The sequence below is a fragment of the Sus scrofa genome, chromosome 10 (genome assembly GCF_054392235.1).
Source record: "Sus scrofa isolate SSC_HxYL_T2T_F1_AM1 chromosome 10, Sscrofa_HxYL_maternal_Yorkshire_Landrace_v2.0, whole genome shotgun sequence".
Taxonomy (NCBI): Eukaryota; Metazoa; Chordata; class Mammalia; order Artiodactyla; family Suidae; genus Sus; species Sus scrofa.
The window spans coordinates 16,270,152-16,284,659 of NC_139392.1; the positions used below are offsets into that span (position 1 = coordinate 16,270,152).

Sequence of the window (14,508 nt, forward strand, 5' to 3'; positions counted from 1 at the left end):
CCACTTCCCAGACACGCCTGATCTCCTCCCCCACTGCCTCCTTTGTGAATCCCTCTCCGACCCTTTGTACATGTGGTTGTTTCCCAGGGTTTGTCCCTGGTCTTCTACTGCTGTGTCCTCTCCCCAGGTAAGGCTCAACCGAGCCCTATCTGCTGATGATGCCTGCTTCGTACCACTCCTGGAGATACCCAGCTAAGCTACCAGACATCTGCACCTCGATAGCCCAAGGATACTTCAAACTCATCACATCCAGAACAGAACTCATTGTCCTCCCCAATCTCCCCCAAACCTGTTCTTCCTTTTCCCCTGTATCAGTCAATGGCCTCCCCACCTTCCCTGGCCTGAGAGGCATTCTACTCTTTCCTCACCTGTGTACCCCACATCATTCATGACATAAATCTCAAAACGGCATCCTCTTCTCCATTCCTAAACTAGTGCCTTAATTCAGATCCACAGCTCTTAAGTCTGTATTATTATTATTATTATTTCTTTTTAGGGACACACCCATGGCATATGGAGGTTCCTGTAGCTGCTGGCCTACACCACAGCTCATGGCAATGCCAGATCCTTAACCCACTGAACAAGGCCAGGAATTGAAGCTGTGTCCTAATGGATGTTAGTCAGATTTCCACTGAGCCACACTGGGAACTCCTCCTCTTTTTGCCTATATTATTGCATGAGCATCTTAGGAGGTCTCCTTGCCTCCAGGCTTGCACCACTTCACCTCAGTCTTTGTGTGCAGCCAGAGCCGGATAAAATGCAAATCTGCTTAAAGCCCTTCCATGGACAGGAAAACTAATCTATGGTAGCAGAAAGCAGATCAGTGAGTGGGGGCAGCTGTGAGGGTGGTGGGATTGAATATAAAGAAGCATAAGGGAGCTTTCTGGAGATGAAGAGATGTTCTGTATCTTGATTATGACATATAGGCATATACCCAATGGGAATATATAAATATATTTTTCAAAAATGCATCAGCCTATATGCTTAAAATTAGTATGTTTTATTACATAAAATATACTTCAATAAACTTGATTAAGGAAAAACACCCTTCTGATCACTCCATTACTTAGAGAACAGAGTTCAAATTTCTTCTCCTGGCTTAAGTGACGACATGATTCCTTCCATTGATTCTTCCCTTCCCCCACCCCGCAAACACTCCTCACATTAAATACTCTACAAACCTCAAACGGGCCTAGATGTCTTGGCCGGCCTGGACTACCTGTTATAGAACATCCACCATGTTTATCAAGATTCAGCCTGCACCAACATCATTAGCGATCCCTCCACCCACACGTGATCATCCTTCCTTTGTGTTCCGATGTCCCGAAACAAATGTCTATCATATAAAGTCTTTGGCTGCATTCTTGTGCTTATGTCTCATTTCCCTTTTACTAAGCTGTAGGTGTGACAGCTGCACCCTATCATCTTCGTTTTTGCAGCTCCAGCGCTTTTCACTGAGCCGCTCAATCTTTGCAGAAGGAACCTGGGCTTTAGAAGAGCTGGTCAGCCCAAAAGACTGCGGGACAGACCCTCCCACTGCTCCTCCAGTCCTATAGAGGGCGCTGTGGTGGCCTCCGTCATCGCTCTGCTCTCAACTCCTCGGGGCCAGCTCTCAGAGCCGTATGCTCGGGGCTCCGCCTCCTCCTGGGCAATATCCCTCCTTCCCATTGGGCGAGGGCAGTCCGGACCGCCCAATGGAGCGAGGCGTTGGTGCGAGGAGGGGCCACCATCTTTGAGCGGTTGGGCCCCTGCCTCGGTGAGTGGCTGCGGGAGGCAGGGAGGTAGGTGGGCCACGGAGTATAGCCGCGCCTCGGGTCTTCAGCGGTGCGTGTCAACTGTGCCCCCGCGGACCCACGATGCCGCAGTACCAGACTTGGGAGGAGTTCAGCCGCGCGGCCGAGAAACTCTACCTCGCTGACCCCATGAAGGTAAATCGCTGGCGGGGTCTGTGCATCTGTCTCTGGGTCAGGATGGCTTTTTTCCCCGCCGCTCGGCCTCCGGAGCTTCTCCAGCTACTTAGGAGGTGCTGAGAGTGAGGAGAGACGGACCCCGCCAAGTGTGATTGTTTCTTCCGTCTCCTCCCTTATTAACGCCCCCAGGAAGCCCGGAAACCGGCAAAATCAGGGGTCATTTCAGGGCTTTTAGGAAGACGCCGCCCGAAATCCCTGAACTTAACCTCGATGGTCGCAGGTTTACGTGTCTCTAAGGGCGGGGCTCCTCCCCCTACTGGTTCAACCTTCTGTCCCTTAGTGTCTTAGTGCCCTTTTCCGGTATCACCTCGTATAAGAAAAAACGGTGATGTTTTTTTGCGACAGCAGAGAAGTTGTTGAAAGACCTCAATTTGGAGGTGTCTATAGCCCTTAGAAAGGCGGCTGTAGGTCACTTTGCTGTACAGCAGAAATTGACAGAATATTGTAAATCAACTGTAATAAATTTTTTTTTAAGAGGCTCTAAATTTTTTGGAAGTCAGTGCCCTCGTGAGAACATGAGAATGCTTGCACGCTTTCCTCAGAAAAGTGCACTTATACGTAAATGTTTGTAAATAACTGGGAGGTTCAAGGATCCCTGTAATTCATGGCCCCCACCAAAAAGTAAGCGGATCCCAGAGGTTTGCTTATTATTAAAGAGCAAAGACGTCACAAGACGGACAGTTTAGCATTTGGGTCCTGATTTTTCTTCCTGTTGAGTTTTATTATCATCTAAATGCTAGTTGAAGCCGCTCCTCAATTAAAAATCTTGTTTGCTTTTTAGACCTAGGTAAGTAACAGGTGCTATAAAACATTCTTAGTTCCATTCTTTGCAATAAAATGATGTAATAATAAATGATGAAATGAGTTAGATATTATTGAAATTGAGTACTTTGTTTATGACACAATTTCTAGTTCCTCCATTTGGTTGATTTCCTTTGCTCATAGGGCCGTTTGTTTCTTTGTTCAAGCAGTGTACCATGAGGACAGTACAAGATTTTTGTCCAGAAGTACCCAGTGTAAACTGAAAATATTTGAAAAGATAGTAAAGAACATACAAATTCACATCGAGAGGAATCATTTTAAGAATGTGGTCATAATGGCAGGGAAAATGAAAATCAAATGGTAATTACAGAGCATTGCTGAGAATAAAGCCTAGTATAGGCAGGGAACCTTTGGGCTCTTTATCCATTCAGAAAATCCCAGTGGCCAAAAAATTTATGCCTCCTCATAATATCCTTCCACTGGTTTTTGGCTGATTTTTTTTTTTTTTTTTTTTTTTTTTTGTCTTTTGTCTTTTTGTTGTTGTTGTTGCTATTTCTTGGGCCGCTCCTGCGGCATATGGAGGTTCCCAGGCTAGGGGTTGAATCGGAGCTGTAGCCACCGGCCTACGCCAGAGCCACAGCAACGCGGGATCCGAGCCGCGTCTGCAACCTACACCACAGCTCACGGCAACACCGGATCGTTAACCCACTGAGCAAGGGCAGGGACCGAACCCGCAACCTCATGGTTCCTAGTCGGATTCGTTAACCACTGCGCCACGACGGGAACTCCGGCTGATTTTTTTTGATAGGAGGGTGAGGGGTTGTGTGGGGAGAGGGAGCTTGACCGACAGTTTTATTGAGAACCTGCTCTGTGACAGGAGTTTTATGTATGTTTACTCATATAGTTTATGTGAACAGTTAAGACAATCTCTTGAGGTAGAGGAATAAACATCCTTAAGATGCATTAAATGATTTGCCTAGTCTCTAAAAGATTAAGCTAAAATTTGAACCCATGTCTCTAAACCCCACGTCCATGCTCTTTCTACCAGTCCATACTTCTGGGACCAAAGAAGAAAAGAAATTTTGTCAGAACTCATTACAGTCTAATTTACAGAACTCTGTCTTCTGTCCCTGTTGGTTATATCCATCACCTTTTACCATTCTCTCTTGCATCTGCTCTAATTGAAGATGATTTTATTGTTGGACCATGAAATAATCTCTTAGTCAGTCTGGCTGCCTATTTTAAAAATCTCTTCTTCATGGACTTCCCATCGTAGGTCAGTGGTTAACGAATCCGACTAGGAACCATGAGGTTGTGGGTTCAATCCCTGGCCTTGCTCAGTGGGTTAAGGATCTGGCGTTGCCGTGAGCTATGGTGTAGGTCACAGACTCAGCTCGGGTCTGGCATGGCTGTGGCTGTGGTGTAGGCCGTCAGCTACAGCTCTGATTCGACCCCTAGCCTGGGAACCTCCATATGCTGCAGGTGCGGCCCTGAAAAGACAAAGACAAAAAAAAAAAAAATTAAAAAGAGGAGTTCCCATGGTGGCGCAGTGGTTAACGAATCTGACTGGGAACCATGAGGTTGCGGGTTCGATCCCTGCCCTTGCTCAGTGGGTTAACAATCCGGCGTTGCCGTGAGCTGTGGTGTAGGTCGCAGACGCGGCTTGGATCCCGCGTTGCTGTGGCTCTGGTGTAGGCCGGTGGCTGTAGCTGCGATTCAACCCCTAGCCTGGGAACCTCCATATGCCGCAGGAGCGGCCCAAGAAATGGCAAAAAGACCCCAAAAAAAATAAATAAATAAATAAAAAGAAATGAAATCCCTTCACTCTCATAGCAACAGCTGTCTAAAACACACAAATTGGGTTCTCAGTTTCCTGCTTTATAATTAAAATCTGGACTCCTGGTCCCCAGTCTGACCCTCTCTCCAGTGTTGTTGGTCTTACCTCCCACTGTTTCCACCATCCTCAGCTCTATTCTCATGAAGCTACAGAATGCATCATATCTTCATTCAGACCACTTCTTCAACCTTTCTCCTACCTTCTTCCCTAAAAGAAGACAAAAAAATGCATTTCTCAAACCATCTCCACAAAGTCTCTTTATGCTTCCCCTTCCTCCAGCCTAAATTACTTTTCTCTTTTAATGTTTTACCTATACATGCATGCCCTTATAGGACTTAATTCATGTTGTCTTGTATTTTGATTGTTTTGGCTGATTGAACTCAAAAGTTCCTAAGAAAGCAGGAACCTTGATCTATTTCTTTCTTGGTGGCATCTGACATGGTATGACAACTTGACATAGTTGTCATGCTTAGCATATTTTTAAGTTTCAGTTTCCTTTTGTTTCTGGAGGACTGAATTTAAATACATAAAACTGAATTGAATAGCTCAAATAGATTCAGTCTGAAGATAGTTAACCCAGTTGTCATTATTTATATATTAAGTGCTTGGTGAGTTCTCTTTCCTCCCTCATCAAGTCAAATCTCAGGATGGTATGACTTTTTTTTTTTTTTTTTTTTTTTTTGTCTTCTTGCTGTTTCTTGGGCCGCTCCCACAGCATATGGAGGTTCCCAGGCTAGGGGTCCAATCAGAGCTGTAGCCACAGGCCTACGCCAGAGCCACAGCAACACCAGATCCTAGCCGCGTCTGTGACCCACACCACAGCTCACGAAAACGCCGCATCGTTAACCCACTGAGCAAGGGCAGGGATCGAACCTGCAACCTCATGGTTCCTAGTCGGATTCGTTAACCACTGCGCCACGACGGGAACTCCGGTATGACTTTTTTGGTGGAGGGGGACAGACCCAGAAGAGCAGAGAGTATTATGGGAAAAGCTGTAGGAAGAGCTCTACTAGCCCTTTTTGTCTAGTTTCCAGAATTGTCTTAGGGAGGCTCCTGTGCTACATTGTAACCATTTTAAAATTATGTTCCTGTTTTGGCTTATAGATACTTAGCACTTTTTTTTTTTTTTTTGAGGACAGCACCCTTGGCATATGGAGGTCCCAGGCTAGGGGTCTAACCAGAGCCACAGCAATGCCAGATCCAAGTCGAGTCTGCGACCTGCACCACAGCTCACAGCAACGCCGGATCCTTAACCCACAACCTCATGGTTCCTAGTCGGATTCATTTCCACTGCACCACGGTGGGAACTCCATACTTAGCACTTTTTAAAACAGCTAGCTAAACCTAAACAAGTTATTTATTTTGGTGAGCAAAAAGCTTGACTCTGCTGCAGTACACTGTTTTGAATACATCATTTAAAGAAAGAAAAACAGTGTTCATGGGAGTTTCTTTTGTGGCTCAGCAAGTTAACTCGACATTGTCTCTGAGGGTGCAGGTTTGATCCCTAACCTCTATCAGTGGGTTAAGGATTCTGCATTGCTGAAAGCAGGTCGCAGATGCAGCTGTTCCAGCCCTGCAGTGGCTGCATGTAGGCCGAAGTTGCAGCTCCAATTCAACTCCTTGCTGGGGAACTTCCATATGCCACAGATGCAGCCATAAATAGAAAAAAACCCCAATGTTTATGGAATTTATAGACTATGGGAGATGTCTCTTATTGGAATATGCTAATATCCAAATCATTTTCTTGGCTTCCTGACTTTAGAATACTGAACGGCAAGTGCTGTGTAGCATGGTACTCAGTATAGGAGTTGTTTTGATTTGGAAGGTTGTTGATGGAGACTTCTTTTCTGAACAGAATTCTGCTTTTATGTAATAGTGCATTGTACCATTGTGATAAAGATGTGATTTTGCTGAGTGGTTTAGTCTGAGTCGACCTCCTGAGACCCATGGGAAAATGGGAAGCATGAACTGCAACTGCAGTGCTTTTTTCCTGGGGGGTGGATTTGAACTTAGCCATTTATGCTCCTTTCTCCCCTTTTCCTCCTATCAGTCCTCTGTGGTATTGTGGGGGAGAAAAAATTTTCTCCTTTACTCTCTTAGGTTTAATAACTGGGGCTCTGCAGATTAAACTGACAAAAGACAGATTAACAAGTGAAAAAAAATTACATAGCACAGAGGTTCACAAAGAAATGTGACTTGAGGGATTTGGGGACCATATACCATCTTAACAAAGGATGATAGAGTGGGAGAAAAAGGGTTGGACAAAGGAAAGGGAATTGGAGCTTCTGGGAAGGGGGTGAGTTGTGAGACAGAGACTAAGAAATGGATAGGAAATTTTATTGTAGGAGTTCCTGTCGTGATGCAGTGGAAATGAATCTGATAGGAACTATGACGTTGCGGGTTCAATCCCTGGCTTCACTCAGTGGGTTAAGGGTTAAGAATCTGGCGTTGCCATGAGCTATGGTGTAGGTCACGGTTGCAGCTCGGGTCCTGAATTGCTGTGGCTGTAGCGTAGGCTGGCAGCTGTAGCTCCGATTAGACCACTAGCTTGGGAACCTCCATATGCCTCAGGTGTGGCCCTAAAAAGCAAAAGAAAAGTTATTTATTGTAAAGTTTGTTTCGAACAAACCTTGTAGTCTGTTACAGGGGAGAGGGAATTAGAGTTGGAAATTTACATCACCTTTACAAAGGTTAATTTATGTCCTGCTTTTGGCCAGAAAGCTAATCGCCTTGAGCGCAAGGCAGATCCTTATGCCAAAGTGGTGTACTTTGAGGTGGTGTGCTGTGAACAGCCCTCAACATATATTCTTACTGGCAGGATATGCCAAACCATCTTGAGAGCCTCACGGACATTCCTTTGATATGTATGTGTCTTTTTTTTATGTTTTTTTTGTTTGTTTTTTATCCTTTTTAGGGCCACACCCACGGCTTATGGAGGGTCCCAGGCTAGGGGGCTCATCTGAGCTGCAGCTGCTGGCTTACACCACAGCCACAGCAACACCAGATCCGAGCCGCATCTTCAACCTCCACCACAGGTCACAGCAATGCTGGACCCTTAACCCACTGAGCGAGGCCAGGGATCGAACCCACAACCTCATGGTTCCTAGTTGGATTCGTTTCCGCTGCACCACGACGGGAACTCTGTATGTGTCTTTTTAAGTCTTTAAAAAATAATAAATTGTAGCAAGAGGAATGAACAAAATGCTGTTTTCCATTTCAGTAATGATAAGTTTACAATCAAGGTGCCTTTAGATGCTTTTACTATTAATTCTAAAAGGATTTGTTTTAGCCCACCTGAATACTAAATTATGTATGAGAAATGTCTTCTGACTTCACTGTTTCTAAATATGTATTTTTATTTCAGGCACGTGTGGTTCTCAAATATAGGCATTCTGATGGGAGTTTGTGTATTAAAGTAACAGATGACTTAGTTGTAAGTATATGTTTTTATTTGTTGCATACCTTTCAGATTTGTTTGAGTTAACCATTTGTTTGAAGCTATTTACCTAGGATTTGTGCAGATCACCCATGAGGATACTTATTTGGCATTTCATTCCCTATAGGCCCTTGGGAAGATAATTCAGCTTGCTTCATTAATGCAGTGTGTCAGATGTGGTTTAATGACTGCTCTCTTGAGACCCCAAGCAAGAGGAGCGTAGAGACCAAAAGTGGGTGTAAGGGGGGAAAGTTTTCCTCAGGCGTGTGAGAAGTAGATGGTGGTGTTGAACACCAGTTCTAGGCTCTGTAATGTATTTCTCTTGTGCTCACCCTGGTCATGTGCTCACGCTCATTCATTTCTCACTCCTGCCATCTGCTTTCTACATAATGTTGTCCACAAAACTGCTCTTGGTAAGAGCTCAGCAGCAGCCCCTATTTTCAAACCCAGTTGTCTCGGCAGCTCACATCCCCCTGGCTGTTTTCGATACAGGAAACCACTTCTTATAGAAATTATTATTTTGGCATATGTGGCTCCATTTTATCTTGTTTTTTCTGTTTCTGTTTCTTTGTTAATTATTTCACCAATGTGCCCCCATAAACATTGACTTCTTCAGAATTCTTTCCTTGATCTTTTCATACCACTTCTGGACCAGTCCATTAAGTCCAGCACTGCCTGTTTCTGGGTCTATTTCTCATTTTGTATGTGTACCTCGTATGTGTCTTCTGGCTTCGTGACCAGCTCCAGGTTGCACATTCTTCCTTAACATTAGCCTAGAATGGAACTCACCATCTCTTGTCAGACTGGCTCCTCCTGTTTCCTCGCTTTAATTGCACTGTCATCTACCTGCTCAGAGAAGTGAGGATTGATTTTGGTCCCTTCCTTTCCCTCATTCTCACATCTACTACTCCTTCATTTGAAAGAACTTATATTTTCACTCTCTAAGTTCCCCATACTTTGCTGGGCATTTGTGAATTATTGATTCAAGCTCCCTCTCATTTCCTGTCATGAACACTCCATCTTCGTTGCTAACTTCTTAACGTTAGGGGTTCACCGTCAGTTGCCTGGACTTGTAGAATAGTCTCTGTGTCCCTGCTTCCAGGTAGTCATGTAGTTGCCCTATGCTGCTGCCCTGCTGGAGTGATTTCTAAAAATGCGGTAATTTTTTTTTTTTTTTTTTTTTTTTGGCTGCATCATGGAATATGGAAGTTCCCGGGCCAGGGATCAAAATGATACAGCTGCAGGCTACACCACACCTGCAGCAGTGCTGGATCTTACAGCGGACTGGGCCAGGGATTGAGTCTGAGCCACCACAGAGACAACGCCAGGTCTTTAACTTGCTGTGCTGCCGCAGGCACTCCTAAAAACCGCACATGTTGTTACCCTGCTTAAAATCTTAACTGTCACCTCATCACTCATAATGTAAACGTCACCCACACAGCTCCTCTTATCTCTATCTTTTCTGTGTTAACTTAAGGGCTCTCCCCCTCCCCACCCCCACCCCCTTTGTTGTTGTTGTTGTTATTGTTGTTTTTGCTGTTTAGGGCCCCACCCATGGCATATGGAAGTTCCCGGCTAGGGGTCGAATCCAAGCTACAGCTGCTGGCCACAGCCATAGCCACAGCCACAGCAGTGCCAGATCTGAGCCTCGTCTGCAACCTACATCACAGCTCAGGGCAACGCCAGATCCCCAACCCACTGAGCGAGGCCACGGATCGAACCCACAACCTCATGGGTACCAGTCAGATTCGTTTCCACTTCGCCACAATGGGCACTCCAAGGGCTGCTTTCATGTGCCATGCTGTCTTAGGCTCAGAGCTTTTGAGCCATCTGTTTCCATCTTTGCAGTATTGAATTCCACCCCTGCCCCAGTGTGGCAAGGCTGCTGCTTATCTTTCAAAACCCAGCTCAAAAGGATTGCTTCATCTCTTGCTTTTATTTCTGCCTCTTTTTGTGCTGTATCACAGTTGTTTTATCATGTTCGACTTTTAATAGATTTTGAACTTCAAAGCAATAAAGATTTTTCTTACCTGTATTTGCAGTGACTAGTATCCTAACCCAGGCGGTACTTAGCAAACATTTTTCTTAAAAGATTAATTCTTTTTAAAACATCATAGTGATTTTAGAAATAACTGTTTGTATTTGGTCATATATTTTACTGTATTTGTGCTCATGGTTCCATTGTGAGGTTCTATGAAGTCAGATCTTTTAATGATTACTGTCTTCCAAGAACTGATTGAGTTTGGTGACGTAACTGTGCAAATGGAAGAGTCAGTTGAGCTGAGGTATGCCAAACTTAGATCCAGGAGATTTGAATCCTAGCTTAGCCATCTACCAGCATTTCAGCCATGGAAAAGGTCAGGCCAAAACCTTGGTTTTGGGGGCCCTCAGTGTTCTCATCCATAAAGTGCCATGGTGATGGTCTGCTTACCTAGTAGGCTTGTTGGGGAAAGGAAAGGAGATACGTGAAAGTACCTAGCCCTGGTGCTAGATTTAATGAATATGTGCTTGAATCTTGATTACCACTGAGTGGATAGGTAATATCTACTCTAGAGAAACTGCCATGTCCGGCTTTAAAAATAGAGGAAAATGCAGAATTGAATTCAGTACAAAAGACTTTATCTCCAAATGATGACTTTTTGCCTCTGGTAGCGATTAAATATAGTTACGACTCCATGGTAAGCAATATTTATTTAACATTGACAATTCCTGTGACAAGATCTAAATATAAAAATACTTTTTGTTTCCTTTCTTAAAACTTCTGAGAATTAGGAGTTCCCGTCATGGCTCAGTGGTTAACGAACCTGATTGCTATCCATGAGGACTCAGGTTCAATCCCTCGTCTCACTCAGTGGGTTAAGGATCCAGCATTGCCATGAGCTGTGGTGTAGTTCGCAGATGCGGCTCAGATCCTGAATTGCTCTGGCTGTGTTTAAGATGGTGACTGCAGCTCCAGTTCAACCCCTAACTTGGGAACCTCCACATGCCACTAGTGCAGCCCTCAAAAAAAAAAAAAAAAAAGGAGTTCCCGTCGTGGCACAGTGGTTAACGAATCTGACTAGGAACCATGAGGTTGCCGGTTTGGTCCCTGGCCTTGCTCAGTGGGTTAAGGATCCAGCATTGCTGTGAACTGTGGTGTAGGTTGCAGACGTGGCTCGGATCCCGCATTGCTGTGGCTGTGGCGTAGGCTGGTGGCTACAGCTCTGATTGGACCCCTAGCCTGGGAATCTCCATATGCCGAGGGAGTGGCCCTAGAAAAGACAAAAAGACGTTAAAAAAAAGGACAAACTAAGAATTAGTCCGTGTCTAGAAGTGACCAAGTTACAGTCAAACTCATCCTCTTAAATAGTAAATATATGAATCAACTCCAGCGTAAAAATCTTATTTTCTAATGAGTGTATACTTTCCTCAGTAATTCATTGTAATAGCTAATAACTCCTTCAGAAAACTCAACTTAGACTTTGTTGTTATTATCATGGAGCTTTGACTTTGTTATACTCCCATTTACGCATCATTTTTTTTCTAACCCCACGGTTGATTTATACTGTTGTTTTCTATGGACCTAAAATCTTTCTATGTCAGACTGTAGTGAGAAATTATATGTTCTCCTGTAGTACAAATACTAACATTGAAATGGTGGCAATTACTGTGGCCATTTTACAAGATTGTTGGACAGATTTGTACAATGTGTAGGTAAGACTTTGTAGGTAACTGATTTAAAGGCTCTAGGAATTCAGATCAGTTGGATATAGTGAGATTGAACTCCAGATTACTTAAATTGGTGAATATTATTGCAGGATCATGAAGTTCTCATTGTTTAAAACTCATGTGAGTCTTCGAGAGGGGCTAAAGGAAAATGGATCTGTGTTACAAAATTAGAAAGACTGCTACCTTAAATTTGATAATTTTGAAGATTCTTGAACAAATGGCTTTATGGCCAATGATAAGCAGATCTAAGTATCTGATGAAGAATTGAATTTATAGCAAGGAAGAATTTAACTTGGTTTTAAAATTACAAATAATATTAGAAAATTGGGGTTCAACTAGGAACCAGATGCAAGCAAGAGATTCCCGATTTTTAAAAAAATGATCATTAGGCATTCCTTTTGTGGCTCAGCGGTTTAAGAACCCAACTAGTATCCAGGAGGATGCAGTTTGATCCCTGGCCCTGCTCAGTGGGTTAAGGATCCAGCGCTGTCTTGAGCTGTGGTATAGCAGACATGGCTTGGATACCTCATTGCTGTGGTTGTGGTGTAGGCCGGTAGCTACAGCTCCAATTTGACCCCAACCTGGGGGAGCTTTCCTATGCAGGGCTACAGCTCTATAAAGCAACAAACAAACAAACAAAATCATTAAATCCCCCTCCCATTTCACAAATAGAGAATGGGATTCTAACACTTATATGCTTTTCTCACTATTATTCAGTCACTTATGACCAGATCCCAGGGAGAAAATAGCTAATTCCAGTCTTGAATTCTCTCATCAGACCACAGGCAAAACTTTAAACATATCATTCATCTGGTCATTTTTGCGAAGCTTACGATAGAGTTTATTTCGGTTTTTTATCTGTAGCAGTGGCATTTAAATTCTTATAAAATGCTAAACTTAAGGAATGTAATTGCTGGGGGCTTGGAAACTTAAATGTAATTTCCTTAGTATTCTGACCTCCAGAGGAGATAAAGCAAAACAGTGGTAGGGAAAGACTCAAATTTTTTACCCATTCATTCATATACTACATTATTGGTAATCCAGTCTTTCTTAGTTAATGTGTGCTTTTAAAATTTCTGACAGTGTTTGGTGTATAGAACAGACCAAGCTCAAGATGTAAAGAAGATTGAGAAATTCCACAGTCAACTAATGCGACTTATGGTAGCCAAGGAATCCCGCAGTGTTGCCATGGAAACGGATTGAATGGTTTGAAATGAAGACTGTCCTGTCCTTGGGAAGTAAATATCTTTTGAATTTCAGAAAGTGTTGGGACAGAAAATACTTTATGTAACTAAGTGGGCTATTCAGAAGCCAAGAGATCACTTTTTGTACTTTGTTTTTTAATGTTTACTTTAGAGAGCTGGGAATGTTAAGTGCTTTCAGTTAGAAAGCCTTTATTTATTTTTGGAAATTAAACAAGAAATGCATCTCTCTTGGAAACTTTTCGCAGAGGATTTGATGCTGGGCAAAATAAATACTTCTCTGGTAAGTTTGTATCAGTAATTTGAAAATGAGATATCAAGAAAAGCCAATTCTTCCTTGAATTTAGGGTATCTGTCTTTAAAAGAAAATTAGGTGTAACCATTTTGCTGGACTGAAACAAACTTTGTGCTGTTGATGACGAGCAGATGTAAAACACAGTAACTGGAATTAATTGCTCACAGTATGTATGCCTGATTATATAGAGTAGTATAGTCTCAATTATATTTAAAAATAATTATTAGGACAAGTATGCTTTACCTTAAACTTTACAAATTTAAACTATATTTTTAAATATAAAGGATTCATGGCATCATTAACTTGTTGAGCAAAGACTTATTTTGAATCTAGTCTTCAGTGCCCTGAAAGATCTGCAGTTACTTTAAAAGCATGAGCAGAATGAAACCACCATATTACAGAAATATTTGCCACATATTTGCCATCCATGTTTTCTCAAAGGGCTAAGGATTTTTTGAACTGTTAAATCTTCGCATACCTCTGTGACACCCCTGCCCAATTCTCCCTTTATGACTTAACCACGGTGTTAAGCGTGACTGTCACAACTCATGTTTTCCAGTAAACCGGAAGTATGGGATTGTTTGGTATTTATCTTATATTTGTAACCTGAATTTTACCACCTAAATGTAATGTTCACATGTTGATTCCTACATTAAAATATTTTTTGTTAGGAATTTGTTTTATTGACCAGCGTTTTAACATGGAAAGTTTCATTAGCCATACGAATGTTGACGTGTTTCAGAGAGGTTAGTAAATAAAATATTACGTGAGTATATATTGTTTCTTTTGAAGTTTTTCTTTTTGTTTTGTTTTTTTAGGGCCCCACCCTTGGCATATGGAGGTTCCCAGGCTAGGGGTCTAATTGGAGCTGCAGCTGCCTGCTGACACCATCGCCACAGCAACTTGGGATCTGAGCCATGTCTGTGACCTACACCACAGCTCATGGCAACACTGGATCCTTAACCCACTGAGCGAGGCCATGGATTGAACCCGCAACCTCATGGTTCCTAGTTGGATTCCGTTCCTCTGCGCCATCCTGGGAACTCCCTCTTTTGAAGTTTTTAACGTCTCAAGAATTACTGCGTTCTTGACTGGGATATACTATATTCATTTAGATTAAAGTGAGTCTGATGATGCTATATGTACATTTTACTTATTTTGTTTCTTGGTACTTTATTACCTGATTTTCTCTGAGTTGTATGTTAATGGCAGGTTGATTTCTTGATTAAGAAAAGTAACATCAAATAGTGTAGGGTTTTTCCGGTTTGGGTGCTTTCCCCTCTCTAATAGGATAACTG

General features: G+C 42.9%; 1 protein-coding gene across 1 annotated transcript; it reads left to right on the forward strand.

Moving 5' to 3' along the window:
• The first annotated feature begins 1,721 nt into the window (after window positions 1–1,721).
• Window positions 1,722–13,985, forward strand: SRP9 (signal recognition particle 9). Its single transcript, XM_003130540.7, has 3 exons — window positions 1,722–1,928; window positions 7,934–8,002; window positions 12,797–13,985. Exons 1-3 carry the CDS (start codon window positions 1,857–1,859, stop codon window positions 12,914–12,916), a joined length of 261 nt encoding a protein of 86 aa, XP_003130588.1. The 5' UTR covers window positions 1,722–1,856; the 3' UTR covers window positions 12,917–13,985.
• The last annotated feature ends 523 nt before the right edge of the window (window positions 13,986–14,508 follow it).